Consider the following 16,598-nt stretch of genomic DNA (forward strand, 5'->3'; position numbering starts at 1 on the left):
ATATATTTATTTCCATGTTTATTAACTGTGCGTGTGTTTTCAATCGCATCGTAAATAACTTAGATTATATTATTTTTAAAATTTTATATCCATTTTATATTTATTTGTCTTTTGCTAAAGTAAGCGAAAAGCTAATAATACATATTTTATACTACATTTAAATGACACTCGAGAATAAATAAACGGAATCTGCTGCTTTACGTTATGCAAAACATATTTCTATCGTTGCATCATAATAAACATGCACGTAGTTAATTTGTAAATGGAAATATATTCATTATATCTCAGTGACTAACTATCACTTTTACAACTATTTCCAATCTACCTTACCGGTTGAAAATTAAGTCAGATTTATACCTCACCAAACTAGATATCGAAAGCACTCCACTGATAGCTTTTACGTACAAATAAACAAATTAATTTGTCAGTATACGGCTATGCTATTTGAAGGTAAATAGTAACAAAAAAAACTCGGAGTCGTTAATGTGTGCTCCGTTCCAGTACACCCAATAAAACAATGCTATGAACTTTCAACATTCATTTTGCATGGATATGCTTTCTATAGATAAATCGTTAAATTATATGTCCATAAAGTATTTTTAAACTTAAAAAAATATATTGTCAGTTTTGTCTCTTATATATTGTCTCTTTTATTAAATTCTTCAGTTTATTTAGTTGAATACGAAGGTTACAGCGTTAATGCTTTGATGTTTGAAGTATCGACAAAGAACAACATTATGTCAATAATGATATTCCATTATCTAGAAATAATTGATTCCAAAAAGTAGAGAAAATTAAAATTTAAAGGCCGATTTTTTAAAGTTCATAAATTCGTATTTTTGTCTTTAAGATAACAAGAAGTTAGTCACAAACTTTACGTCTCTTAGCACTTTAATCTCTACGAAAAGCTACCATACCGCCCATGACTAATTTTACGTTCAATAAAAAAAGATTTAATTTTTTAATATTATATACAAACAAACAGCATCCACATTAGTCTACCATATGATAAATACATTAAATATAAATTTTATAAGGCCATTAAAATTAGGGCGGTCGGACCGCGAGCAAATTGTTGTGAGCGTCGGCGCGGGCGCACAAAGAACGCCGGCTAATCAATTGCCTCTTGAGCGGGCCGCCCCAACTCACGAGCAGTTGAACAGACAGGGCTAACTCGGATAAATTAGTTTTCGGTTTGTAAGATACTAAGAGATAACGGCTGATAGATTCAGGTTCGAAGGTATAATCGGGTGTAAAGGTAAGATAAGTTTATATCACAAATATAAATTTGAATACCCGTAAAAACATATCTTATACAGATATTTAGGGCCTAATTAACAAATTTCAAGTTAATTTTGTTTGATAGTTATCTTATTAAATAGTAATGCGGATAGTACTCATTTTATTACCATATATTTGAGAGCGTAAATTAGTGTCTGGCTTTTATTTGGTTGGTTTATATATTTATGTGATTTGTAGCATTTAGAAGTTGTGAAACTGGCCTTTAAAGATTCGTGATTTATTATACCGAAACATTTTTAAAACATCTATCTGAGATATAGAATAACAAATCACCCGCGATAAATATGAACAGCGCTAAATCATCAGTTCCAAGTCGTGTATTCTTTGCAGACCTCTTAAAAACGGAACAGTATCGCTAGCAGCATCAAGTTCACTATACAAAAAGTATAGCAGTTTACTCCAGTTTCTGTGATAAATTTATACTTTTGCCAAATCTAGATACCTCTAACTACACAACGTAATTGGTTAATTAATCAAACATCCTTAAATTTTTCACTGACTTGAAAATTAACACTTACATATTTTTTTCTAAAATTATACTTACAGCACTCTGCGATCAAGTCCCGCGGTCCCACCAAGACACCGTATGCCGACTCTTCATTTATTTTATTAGCAGTACTCCTCGAGGCATCGTAACTCACTCTCCTAATACTTATTTATACTATATCAACCATATCTTTAATTATGTACGTTGATTTGAAAATTAACGAGGAACAAATCACAGCGCCCAGTATGGGAATATTTGCATTACAATTCAAAGGCAAATTACAGCTTTAAAGGTCATATAATATGCGTAGAGTACGTAAGAAAAATATTTTGATTTTTAGAGTATGAGTTAAAGATCTTAAGGCTTTCCTAGTCTAGGAAATGTTTATGTTTATTCTTCACATTCAAGTCTTTTATGTACGAAGAGGTAGGCAGAGGTGTAACTAGTGCACCAACTTTCTGCCGTGTGGTATTCCGTCCCATGATGTGATAGAGGGCGAGCCTATCGTCATATCGGGTACAAATCTCAGACTCCGAGCTGATACGGAGTAGAAAACTCAATCTCACCTCAACCCCGACCAGAGCTCGAACCCATACCCATACCACGCCACGAAAAATAAATCAGATGTGGATAATTATGATCATGCGGCTGATGTCTCATCCACAGAAGAGAGATCAGCCGCAGGACCAACAGTTGTACGTGCTCTCCAAGGCACGGGAGTAACACACCGTGGACTTCCTGACTCCAAGCTGCGACTGAGTAATTTTTAAGATGGAAAAACACAGTCACATATTTTCGGACCGACCCGGGATTCGAATGTTAGACCACAGCACGTTAGTCGTACTTGTACCGCATACGCAACTACTACGCCAGCGAGGCAGTCACTTATACATAAGTCAAATATAATTTTCGAATCTCAGAATTAAAATAAAGTACCTCTTATATACTGGTGGTAGGTCTCTCATATGTGAGAGTCTGCCTGGATAAGTACCACCGCAATGTCTATTTCTATCGCCAAGCAATGTAGTAGTCACTGTTATGGTCCGGTTTGAAGGACATTGTAGCCAGTGTAACTACTGGTCATAATAGGACTTAACATTTCATGTCAGGATGGCGAGCGCAATGCAATACCAAACAATACTTTACAATTCAAGGTGTTGGATGGTGTCTGTTGTTTACGGGCGGTCATAGCACTTACCATCAGGTGAACGGCAAGTACGTCTCGTCATTCAAAACTGTTGTAGAATGTAACCTTTATTGTGACTATAGTTTTTATGGGTTCTATTTTCATAAATATTTGAATGTTGTTGTTTGCTTAGTTACTTACTCTGAAATAAACACTCGTGTCAATAACACATCTTTTTAACTTAATTTTATACATTATTGCTTAGTTCTCACATCTTTTTTACTTAATTTTATAAATAACTCAGAACATATATATCAATTACTTACAACAAAAACAATAAAAAAAATACAGTACAACAGAAAAAACCTCACAAACATGTCCAACAACCTTGACGACACTCAAAGGTCTAGGCAGATGCTACCAACAATTAGTCCATTTAACCTGCAACTAGGCGTTGTAAACAAACCCGGGCTTTGTCCACCGAGTTAGCGAGCTCCGGCTAAGTGCCGCCCGATCCTTGTTAACGTAAAAAGTTAACAAGCGACTTGGTGTTTACGCGGCTTGTTGGTACAAGGAGCTAGCGCCTTGCTATGTGGTTGTGGTGTGAATGATAAGTTTGTAGCGAATTTTTGTTGTAAATTTATTTATGGAAATACAGGAAGTCGAATGCAAATATAATGTAAAAGTACACAGTAGTTTTTATGTGCTGTATCAAATGGCAAGTAATAAGCTCCAATAACCATAATGTATAAAAAAACTAAACTGAATAAACTAACTAAAATCTTAACTTTGTAAAATATTCTTCAGATTAGTCATATTTTATATGGATTTACTAAGAATGTCTAACTAGACACGACTACCCCTCGGCAGACATAATTATGCCGGCCTGTTGTTCCCGGAACACACACTTGCGTGAGCCACTATGGCGGGTTTTAACACCTTGTGTACGATGATTGCTATCTGGGTGGAACTAAAATATCTCCTACCACTAACTTCCATTGTTGTCGGTTAGTAGCGCTGCATGCACGTGCCGGACTGTGGTATCGTTTTGATCAAATTATTCCACCGAATTTTAAGGTTCATTTTTTTGTGATGAGTTCGTACATATATATTCTATTTGTGATTTTTGTTGATATTTGGTAACCATACACCCATTAACTCTATAAGTTTATGACTTACACCATCCGTACATAAATAGTGACGCAGATAGTGAAAACTGTATAGTAAATCTACATTTAAGATTACATTGCACCTAGTGTCCTTATAAATTAGCTTTATTCATACAACAAAGCTCTGGCACCGTTTCAAGCTTTATTCTACATATTTACTAGAAATCGTGCTTTACTGTCACAGAATATTAATGACTTAAAATAACCTCCTTGATAAATAGTAATAATTTATGTAAAAAATAGCCATAATGATTTATTTTTATGCGAATGATAAACATTGAAATATTTTTATTAAAGATGTTTTTGTGTTAAAACTTATACAGGACGAATTAATATTTGAGAGAATGTTCATAACAATATCATCATCATCCACATAAAGTCCACTGCTGAACATAGGCCTCCCCTAAAGATTTCCAGACGGACCTGTCGACAGCGGCCTGCATCCAGCGTGTTCCTAAGACCTTTATAAACAATACGGTTACCAAATAACTCGTTCCAAAAATCGAAACCATTATATTATACTTATCTAGGGTGTTTTACAATTATGGTTGTAACCAGTACCTCGGTTCTTTAGCAAATCCTCGAAAATTTGCGAAAAGACAATATACATCCCAGAATAATAATTTATTATTTATATGCCATTTTATATCGGCGTCGCTAAAGTAAGAAGCTGCACGAATAATGTTGCCTAGTCTAAAAAAAAATTACTCAAAATAATATATTTCACTTCATTTCTTTTAAACCTGTTTGATTTTTTAAACGTTGCCCAGTGTAAAATGTATCCCGAAATCATATGGTTCACTTCGTTACTTACAAACCAACTTCATTTTAAATGTTGGCCAGTCTAAAATGATTCAATACCATAGGTTTCACTTCGTTTCTTACAAACCAACTTGATTTCATAATAACAATATACAGAAACTACGCTACTATATTTACCGGGAATATGATATTGACACACCAAACAAAACCGTTTTCACACCAAAACCGTATCATTTCTGTATAAACGCACACAAACTACAATAAATATGCTACTGTACTCCATTTTGACATAACCTTTCCATTTTGACTTTGTAAATATTTGGAAAACTTTAACCCGATCAGAAGACCTTCTCCGAGATTTTGTGTAAATACAGGCACCAAACTGCGACTTCTTGCCGTCCCTTTCTTGTTTATAAAAAAAAATAGAGTCCAAATGAGCCTACTTGAACAAATTGTACCACAAACGAAAATAGGAGCAAATATGGTATAACACAGAGCGGTTAAAAGCAACTCCTTGAGCCAAATACATGTCTACAAAACAGAGGAAGTTATTATAACTAGGTTGCACTTTGAATTATTTGAATACAATAATAAGCCATTTATTGGAATAACTTTTAAAATTAGGGCAACGACGACACACGCAAGTTGATCGTCATCTAAAAAGAACTTTGAGTTGCATCATGAAATATTTGTTTTTAAGAATCCACTAACTATACTATTATCTTTCAGTACAGTACATAAATATTTAAATAACCTACCTAACAGTGGCAAAACGTCCATACAATCCGATTCCTACCGGCTTCACTTTTTGGTTTACTAACGTTTGTATTCGTTTTTGTTTTTTATTACCTTCCGATGATGATATGATCCGGTTACCTTTTGAAAAATTTCACTTTTCTCCACTGCTACCATATATTTATATTTACCATATAATATATTTATCTCTCAACATAAGCCCCCAGAACTACATCGACATTAATTCATAACTCGCATAAATCTTCAAATAAAGACTTACATGTATCATCTCTATATACATCCAAATGTCACCCGTAGTAAGATAAAATTCGGCGTTTCCCTCAGACGCATTATCACTCAGTCGGTAATAGGCATGGCGGGTGCGCGGCATCTGTGCAAACACGTATCTGTAACATCGACTTTGGTATGTGCATTATAACTTATAAGTGGCTATTATATAATATTTGATGAGTTTTCCGGATAATGATTTATATTGAAAATTGGGATTACAAGTAATTAGTAAAAATACTTACATTAATCAATCAATACGTATTTGATAATTCATAAAAATTATGTTATAAGAAAAATCACTAGTGAACATATTAATGTTGAACTTAATATGAAAGTAATAGTGATGAGCGCAGGTCATTGCCACGCAGTGTTAAGTAATTTAAAATTTTGTTTCTGCTTGTAGCATGTATATTATATCCGACCGGATAGCGACCACCGTACACAGGGTAAAACCCGCTATAGTAGCCCACGTGTGTCGCGTTCCGAGATCAGCCTGTATATATCCGGTTCCAACAGGCCGGCATAATTGTGTCGAATGCCGAAGGGTAATCATCTCTCGTCAGTAGATTCGATTTGACCCCACTCCACCTACCATCAGGTGCAGCGACGACACATTGCCCGTATAAAAAATGAAGCATTAACAGAACTCCGAACATCGCCGAGAAGGCCGACTACGCCGACAACTATCCGTACATCACCAACACGACAACCACAACCACTCTGTCAATCGTACTCGACTAAGAAGATAAAACCTATCAAACGCTTTCAATCACGCAATATCGAAACCAAACACCTAATAAACCCACAATAATCTAAAGCGGCAACGAAGGGTATTTACGAAGCAAATACCAAATTAAAGTAACAAAACCTTATTGTACTATAAACAACAATATCGGCAACACAACTCGACCAATCTTATCCGAACAGCTTAAAGTCAGTGCCGATGCTCTTTACAAATTAATAGCAAATGGTCCAATCTGTGTATAAACACACAATTTAGGCGAGATACGGCTGGTTAACTTCTCTTGTTTATTATCAAAGTGTTTGTTGCGCGAGCGTCGCGATGGGAGGTCCGGGAATTGTAACAAAGATTTTATTTCATCAAAAAATATGATAAAATCAAATGCAAAAATAATAATAGTCGTCGCTTAGGTAGTTAGTGAAAGGCTGGTGGGATAGCTACGTTAGGGCTTTTATTGTCCTCACCGGTGAGGATTGCGACGCGTTTCTCCCTTATTGTTTATTTAAAATTACATATATACATCATTTTATTTCTTCTTTCCTGCAGGCCCGAGATGGCTTCTTTGTTTGCAATATTTTTCATTTATTTTATTTTCAATATAAATTGTCTTTGTTTATATAAGCTCATTTAATTAAGTAATAATTAAATATTCTATTATATTATGTTCGCCTACGTGATGAATAAGGCATGTTTTTTTTATTTTTTTTATAATAAATATTATATTAAAAATAATAATAGCGTGCGTAAAAGTTTGGTCTATGCAATTATAATACGCATATGAATCGCGTCGCGCGCGGTGTGCGGTAGATAGTCAGGAACAAATGAATGAAAATGCCAGTCCGCCGCACCGACTCACTAATACACGACTCATGCCAAGTCATGTGTACATTGACATACATAAAAAAGTCTTATTCGGTACCCTAAATGTTATGTTTTTGTACAATGCAACCTATAATCGATTCGTCGTTTGTTGAATACAATGTAGTATTCGGCATCCCAAATTTTTTTATCAATTTACCGATTCGAAGCTTAAAAATCTATGAGTGACGTAAAACCTAGAATTTGAAAGCCTAAATACGCGTAAAATGAGATTATAAAATGGTGTTAACAAAAACACAACAAACAAGAAATATATTCGCAAATATTGTCAAACGTTCCGTTACATTGATATCGACAAATCTATTATATGGTAAAAAGTCTGATGGTCCTAGATTTATCTGCTGACGTTATTCTTCTTTCATGCAAAAACATCTTGTTTTGAAATTGACTGTTATTTTTCCATGTTTTTTATACTTAGGCTTTTCAGCGTGTATTGTTATTTTTTCTAGTGAATATTGACTTCACAGGCTTAAAATAGACTTGGCTATGTCCAAACGAACGGTTTAATGTAGAAAAGTTTTTAAAAGAAATAATTGCCTATTCGTCTTTTGTATCAATTTAACTATATTAACAATATTTTATAACTATAAATAAACTAGCTCTGCTAGAGACTTGTCTACGTAAAAGAATTTTTCGGGATAAAAATCCCGCTTTATATTTTTCCGGGATAAAAAATAACCGATGTCTTTCCAGGGCTTCAAACTATCCCGTACCAAATATCCATACCAATTTATTATGTAAGGATACCATCATATTTGGAGTAAATATGAGATTTTGAATTCGATTCGATAAATAAATAATTTTAAAACTCAACAAATAAACTTAATAAACTTGCACTGTGCACACCTCTACCCACCTCGCGTAAAAGCGTCATATAATTCGCAAAAACACACTTCCTCAACGCCCGAAGTCATAATTACGTAAAAAATACACATAAACGTAAACCCCATCCATCAAGCGAAGTGCTGTTTTATCCGATATAAAACAATGTGCCGTCCCTCGGTACGTAAACGTTAACGCTCGCGTATCAATCGCGTTATTAATTGAGTATTGTGCAATCGTGCGCGGGTGGCTCGCGTTATCTTTATGAAGACGCATTCGCCAGGTATCGGCAACCACGGTGTTTTATGGTATTAAATTATGAAAATTATTGTAGTAAAACTATTTTTCTTTTTTTTTTCGAGATTGTAACTGACCACACCCAACCATAGAAGTTTCTAAGTCTTCGAAACGACGGGAAAGAATCATAATATAAGAAAACCGCGATAAAATTCGAAAAATACATTTCAAAGTCTAACATTGGCGTAAATGTAAGACAACATTATGAAAATTATGTTGATTTTTATTATTGGAGCTACTTTTCTGTTTATTAATATTTTTTATTACTAGGTATTGTTACAAAAAAAAATTTTTTGGTACTACTTTCTATATACAATTTAGAATATTTTCCGGGAAATCATTGAGAATTTGAAATTTGTATAAAATTGTATGGCTAGTAATAAACTTACTGGACATAAATGCATTGGATTTATATTATAAACAGTCATAATTTAATCTATCAATACATAAAGTACATTGATTCTCTTTCTATATTATTTTTAAACAAACTCTATCTTACCCTTATTATTTAACTCAATAATTTAGAGTAATTGACAACACAGGAAAGACAACATAATAGCCGACATGATTAAAGTTACAGAAACAAGTCAACAGTTGAGAAGTCCGTCTAGAAATCTTTCACCCATATTTAGCTGTATTATGGCTGATAATATTGATGACATCAATTAGAAAGATAAAATCATATTTAATACTAGCTTACTGATGGATTATGAAAGAACTTAGGATTGTAAAACTATCAATTGATTTATTGAGAACAGTAAAGACTAGACAACGACAAAAGAGAAGTATATAATTTCTTAATTTTTAAGCGGCATACTGCCAATACTAGCTCACATTGGTTGTTATTGTTTGGTTTATACTCTTTGCTACTATACAGTTTCAACACTTACGCTTAAAACACACCATCGACAAATAGGCCCGTAGCACGAAATCTCATCACTATTCAGGCTTGTCACAAGAGCTAAAACTAGCTATAAACCGCCTGTATCTGTTCAGGGTGTGACATTCGGTCTAAATCTTTACGAGCACTCCTAACACTAACTTGCTGCAAAATGTTAAGCTTAAATGACGATGTTAGCGGACTTTCGCTTTAATGTCACCGTGTAAGTTCTAATATATCGAATTTATTGTTTATCTGTGTTATTGTTGGTTTGTACACGATTGTTAGTTTATATATGTTTAAATGTCGTTTAAAAATATATTTAACTTCACAAAGATTTAAGGGTTATTTTAGTCTGATGTTGCTTTTTATTGTTTTATTTATTAAGGAAAATAAACAATTGTACATATAAATTAGGTACATAGTATGTTATATCACGTTTAAGCAGATGCATAAAATACACCTATCTTCCACGGATTATACTTATAAGTAAGTAAATAGTATTATCATTACTATAGGACTATACTAAGAGCATACATATTATTTGGTGTTATAATAAAATACGCTTAAAATAGTATTGTTGTTATTAAAATAAATTTGATATTACAAAATATAATATATGTATAACCAATAAAATCCTTCCCAAATGTTGGACAATATTTTAATTAATAATGTTTAGTCGATAACATAAATCAATACATCATATAAAAAATACAATTTCCGTAAATTACAGACTTGTATAACAAAACAACTTTCAAATCCATACCTTTTCATAACTTAACCATTCAATTATAGCGACAATAAGTTAAATATCGCCACAGTAAGTGTACACGTGGCAAGAGCTCGCCGTATGGGTAATAAATAAATTAGATAACATTTTCTAACTATTTACATAAATAATTCTAGGAATATGTAGCAGCGTACGTAGACACCGCTGTGTTCTGTACACCGTACAGTTGGGCAGAAAATACGTTTTTATTTATAAATATTAATATGTGGAAATCGAAAGTTGTATTCCTTTTTAGTGCCTTACTTATTTACTTTTTTTTTTAATGTCATCATACTTTTTGTTACGTTTATAGTATATAGGTTATACATCATAATAGAAATTCTTATTTATATTTATTCAATAACCCATCATCTGTCCCTTTATATGTCCTTATTCCAATGTTGCCGGTGCAATATATTTTTTTACGTGTGGTTAAAAAACTTTGGCTGTTTTTACGACCGTTTATTTGCCTGACGTCAGTTACCTCTGGGGGATCCAATACCTCACAAATTATATCTATCCTAGAAAAAGTAATTCATCAAGTATTATTTAGCGTAGTTCTAGTCTATCTCTGTAATCGGTCCCTCATGAGTCCTCAGTCATGAGGATCGTGGTCATCACTGGATGTATCGCATTTAGAGCGAATTATTTGTCTTCACCGGTTTCTCTTCATTGCATCTTCAACTAGGAATTCTATAGTAAACAATATTTTATATAACATTTGTGTGCGCATGAGTACAGAACGTCAAACATGTCAAGTTTGCTACGGTGTTGTGTTTGCGTTCACAGCTCGGGACAGTGCGCCACAATGATTTATATTACAACTTCTGTGCGTTTCGTTATTTGTCTCAATATACCATACTTTGCCACCACAAAATATGATTTTTGTGGTTAAAATACTCCTTCGCAGTTATAAGGTCCGTTCAGTTATGTATCTGGTCATAAAATATATTTTGTTTTTAGGGTTCCGTTTCTCAAAATGAACGTGTATAGTAGTAACGTGACTTTGTTGTCACGAAAATGTTTAGAGGTATCAAATTAAAATTTATATCAAATGATCGAGTCTACTGTTACTCTTTCTGCTGTCAAAAAATCAAACTTGTCAGTCAACATGATCAAAATATATAACCGCTTATATCAATTCATATTTATGGGAGGAGTTAGAAATATTATCAATTAATATTTCCAACTCCTCCCTATCTTTCTATTTGATTAATTTCGTTTGCGGGATAATGACATATTAGTTTTCCTGAGACTCGCCGAGCTACACTGCTCGGTGTCATAAAATGCGTGCCACTGCTGATCCTGGCTTACAGGAGTTGTAGTGGTGGGTGTGAGGGCGGGAAAGTCTCAAGTAAACCGCTTATATCGCGTACTTTACGATTTCACAAGATAATCAATACCTAAAGTACTTTGTAAAATGATAAAATTGGCGAGAAATAATATGTTTTAACACATTTAAAGAAAAAAAACTGAAAACTGTAAATATGTACTAAATATAATATATATTAAAAAAAAAAATATTTGCGGTTAATGTAAAAACCGTGTCTAGGAATCGAACGGGAAAGTTAAGTTTTTCCTTTAACCAAGTTTGTCATTTACTTAAAGCAATAATGTTATGTGCTTTTTAATGTCACTAACTAGCTATGAAGTTTGTATGGAACCCTCAGTGCGTGAGTACCACTCGCACTTGTTTAGGTTTTTTACTAAATAGCTATATTTGCAGTTGTCCGTGTACAATAATTGTTTAAAAAAGAACAACAATAAACAAAATATACAGTCAATAATATCTACAGATCATTTCCGAATATTTTCGTGCAAAAATATGTATTGTAGCCAAAGGGCAATATTCTTATATTTTAAATGACACCATTTTTTACTAATCATATATCTAGTACCGAATTTTTTTTTTTTTATTAATCTTAAAATTATACAACAAATATCCCAAAAGGACAAGGCATTGAATGTAATACATAAAGAAACATAGTTAATTTATAGTTATATTGTTCTCTCAGCCGCTGCTGCTTCGTATTTGCAGACATCCATTTTGACGTGACGGTATTCTGAAAAAACAAAAAAAAATTTTTCAATTTTGAAACAACACTATCTTTTTTACAAAAAATCTAAAAGATCTAACACACTTTTCCTTCATAAACGTAAAACAAAGAGAAAAGAAATAAGGTGTTTCTATTTAATAATAAAGGCAGATTTGTAAATAATTCACACATATAACGCACTAAGAGGCTGGCAGAAGAGGCTGGACCTCAGAGCGTGCCTAAATAATTCATCCGATAATACAGAAGAAACAAATAATAAATCACATTTGGTGAAATTAAATATTATAATAATAATACACTTAATATCTTTCAAGCAGGTCATAATTTATTTGGTAGATAAATTTTATTTGATAGTTCATTTATTATTTTTTTTTGTAAAATCACATTTAAGTTAATGATTTGGAATTTCACACGAGAAAGTCGTAAATTCGACGATAGTAGAAAGATTAGCCTCTATCTACCACTTCGAAAAATAAGTGCAACTAAACATGAAACATACGTAATACCATCCACAAAGACGCGCCCCACTACCTTTTTAGCGTTGACGTTGCGAGGTGTCGCGGGGTAAGATTCAAATACTTCCCCGACGCTATCCTTCGTTAAAGGAACTTATCCAAGCACTATAACGACGCTATCCATAGTAGTATGCATGTGTATTCATACTGCTCACGCACACTGTAATCAGTAAGAGATAGTAGTGGCGCGCGTCTTCGTGGATGAAATAATCTATAATTGAACTTACGTTTCTTCTCGTCGCAATTATATTCGTATAAATCGCAATTGTCGTTGAACATTCTAGTGATTCCGAGCGAGTCCTGTCCGCAAATAGGAACGAAGTCGTGTTGACACTGATCCGCCATTTTGCAGAAATTGATTACCTGAGAAATATTTTATTTGTTACATAATATTTTTTTGGCTAACAAGCCTTTATGTCAACCATCTATGCCACTATAAGTTTCATCTAATTGATAAATCAATCGAAATGGTTCAAAAATGATTATAAAATAAAATATTATGGAGAATTCAAAAGTGAGCTCTTTGTATAAGTAAGTACTAAATAAGCTTAAAATATTTATTTAATTTAAAAATGTTTCTCCAAAACCCTGTATACATACTGGCTCTAAGGGAAAGAAGTAATCTTCAGCCTCTATCTCAACATGTGACCAAACTTGCGCAGCAAGACCTAAAATGATTAAACCTGAAACAAATCATACAAATAAATTAGTTACAATATGTTTAGTAGTGCCTGCTTCAGTGGCGTAGTTGTGTTACGGTACAACTGCAGTGCTGAGTTCTCAGGTTCGATGTGCGGGTCGGGACAAAGCTATATTGTGTTATTCAGTATAAGCTCGATTCTGGAATTTGTGCCCGATATGATGATAGGCTCGTCCGTTATCACATCATGAGACGGAATACACACAGAAGAAAGTGGGTATACCAGTTGCGCCTCTGTCTACCCTTTAGTGATAAAAATAGGTTACTATGTGTGTGTGTGTGTATTCAAACAACAAAACAGATATAACAGTATGAAAATAAAATTAATCAGATGTAAAAATAATAGAAGACAAGTAACATTTACTTACTAGTAAATACTTTTCTAAATATCATAACGCACAACATGCGAAAACAACGTGCGACTGTAATCTAGCCCGACATTACAAGGAATTGTTTACTTTGATAAATCCAAACTAATGCCTATGCGCCGGAAATTATGCTAAAACATGGACTTTATGCGCAAAATTATCTACGCAGCGTACTAAAATATCAGGGGTTGTGAACATTTTCTTTGGAATATAAGATAATTTAAATTCATTGCAATATGCGTTTATGTACAAGGCATATGATCCCGAATGTTCGTGGAATGATTTTTAATTCTGATAAAGGGCCAGTAATATTTAGTAACTGGCAGTCTGGGCGTACAAGTCTTTTTTAGATGACAGCAAATCAAAGTAGAATCGTACATCGTCATTTAAAAATGAATAATCAATACTAATAAATAGAAAACATGATAATCTCAAGACTAGGTTGAATGATAAAACTTTCATTCGATTTAAAGTATCTAACGAACATACTATTTCGTAATCTAATAAATAATTCAATGATCAGAAAGAGCCTAGCATTTTTCATCTTTTTCAATACTGTAGTTTGAAAAACAATTTAACAAAAGTCCCGTTATTCAATAATTGTAAATTAACCATGCCAAAAGTTGCCGTCCCCTGCTCATGTGACACTTGTCCGCCATACAAACATTAATCTTCGACGTAGAACAATATGCCTGTTATATACACCTCGCCGGAATGTGGGTTAAACTGCTCCATTACTGTGAGTGACATTTTCTTAACGGCACATTCGCCTCTTGCCAAATGAGGCCATTTTAAACGTTCAAGAAGGAATAACTAAGATTTATGTTATTAATATAATCTATTAGTCGAAAACAACATGGTTTTACTCACGTTTAAAAAGTAGTCGGAATCGTTGACCAGTTTCGACCTAAGTAGGTCATCCTCAGGGGCGAGTGCTAAGAGGACGTCGCGTCGCGGAGGCCTCTCGATCACTGTCCTAATATAATCTATATTCTATAGTTAATATAATCTATACTAATATTTAAAACTAAAAAGTTTATTTGAACACGCTAATGGAAGGAACTACTAAACCCATTTTATTTTTTTTACTAATAGGAAGCTACGTTACTTCTGTGTGCTATTGGCTTTTTATCCAGGGAAAATATTTATTAGCTAGTAATTTATAAATATTTTTTTTTTATTTTTTAAATAGAAGACGCCAGAAACTATTTATTAAGTAATCAGCGCCGTCCATAAACATAAATATTTAAAATTTCTAACATTACTTAATAATATTTAATCATATTTAATGGATAATAAGTAATCGATGACTAAAATTATTTCAGGTGTCTCTCAACTACTGATGGTTGGCAGGCCATTCCGTGAACCTTTCCTATTCATAAAATTATTTCCCCAACTATGATGTACTAGTTTCGTTAGAATTAAGGTTACTCTTATACAGAGATAATAAGTTGTAAGTTGTTTTTTGTTTTATTACAGATATATTGTGGGTATTTACAATTCTCCGTATCCACTGCCACCTGCCCAGCTACGCTTCAACACCGTCCGTAAGAATCCACTTAATAAATTTCTTAATACTAACAGGTACAACTCTAACCAGTGGCTCTTAAAACGAAACATCTTTTACAGTTATTACTTAAAATGTGTTCTTGGATGCATGTAGATGGAGTCATTAAAAGAAGGAGAGCCTTTTGCCAGCAGTGGAACATACCAACTGATAGGTCTTTCGTATGTGAGAATCTGGGTAGATCTTTTTCGCCTAAAGTCACTGTCTCAGGTTGAGCGCAGTGTTGCAGTACTTTGAAATTCAAAGTTCTGCATGATGTTGCTACTGTTTATAGGCGGTCGTATCGCTTACCGCTAGGCGAATGGTTTGCTTTTTTCGTCATTCAACTGCAAAAAACAATTTCCAAAAATAAGCGCAGACAGCAATACTTCTATCTAATTTATTCTATATATTAATACCTTAAAGTGATAGAATAAAGGGATAGGATTTTTAAAAATATATACGTATTATAATATATTTGAATACTATCTTTTTATTTTATTTATACAAAAAGCAAACAGTAACATGCAATACTTAATCTAAGTTTACACAAAAATACTATCTATTAATACCTTGAAGTGATAAAATAAAGACATAGGATATCATTTAAAATATATATACTTATAATATAATACAATTTTATTTTCTATTTTTTTATTTTATTATACAGGGAAAAAAAACAGTAACATACATGTATACAATACTTAATCTAAGTTCACACAAAGCTTTTTTTTTTTTTTTTTATAAAAAATACATATTTTTATTCTAATTTGAATTCTATTATAGAACAAAATAGATCAATTCTGCGCGTTGGCGGATACGTGCGTGCACGACACAATACCGATCTGCGGCAGGATGGGCGACGAGAAGAGGACCTTTCTGGATCTCTGCGATTTACTGGAATTGCCTGCGATACTAATCAAGGTAACATTTTCAACCTAATTAAGGTCTCGATGTTTTTGGACGAATGTTTCTATTTTTTTATTTTATTTATCTTCTCATTATTTGTACAATATCTTATAGTTACTTTATACCTAATACAATATTGCAATATTTTTTTTCGTTGTCTTCTGGGATATTCACATATATCTCTAAATAGGTTCTTAGTATTAAAGAGGCCGTTTAATTAAAAAAAATATATATTTATTTTC

The 16,598-nt window shown here is 33.1% G+C and overlaps 1 protein-coding gene and 1 long non-coding RNA gene across 2 annotated transcripts; one reads left to right on the top strand and one right to left on the bottom strand.

Moving 5' to 3' along the window:
* Positions 1 to 12,254: 12,254 nt before the first annotated feature.
* Positions 12,255 to 13,960, bottom strand: LOC119192300. The gene is made up of 4 exons (XM_037446126.1): positions 13,902 to 13,960; positions 13,434 to 13,516; positions 13,061 to 13,196; positions 12,255 to 12,324 (listed from the first exon to the last, which is right to left on the bottom strand). Exons 1-4 carry the CDS (start codon positions 13,936 to 13,938, stop codon positions 12,260 to 12,262), a joined length of 321 nt encoding a protein of 106 aa, XP_037302023.1. The 5' UTR covers positions 13,939 to 13,960; the 3' UTR covers positions 12,255 to 12,259.
* Positions 13,961 to 14,574: 614 nt separating this feature from the next.
* Positions 14,575 to 16,342, top strand: LOC119192396. The gene is made up of 3 exons (XR_005113637.1): positions 14,575 to 14,640; positions 15,381 to 15,448; positions 16,234 to 16,342. It is a non-coding gene; the product is annotated as an uncharacterized LOC119192396 (long non-coding RNA).
* Positions 16,343 to 16,598: the final 256 nt, after the last annotated feature.

Source organism: Manduca sexta, chromosome 6 (genome assembly GCF_014839805.1).
Source record: "Manduca sexta isolate Smith_Timp_Sample1 chromosome 6, JHU_Msex_v1.0, whole genome shotgun sequence".
NCBI classification, from domain to species: domain Eukaryota; kingdom Metazoa; phylum Arthropoda; class Insecta; order Lepidoptera; family Sphingidae; genus Manduca; species Manduca sexta.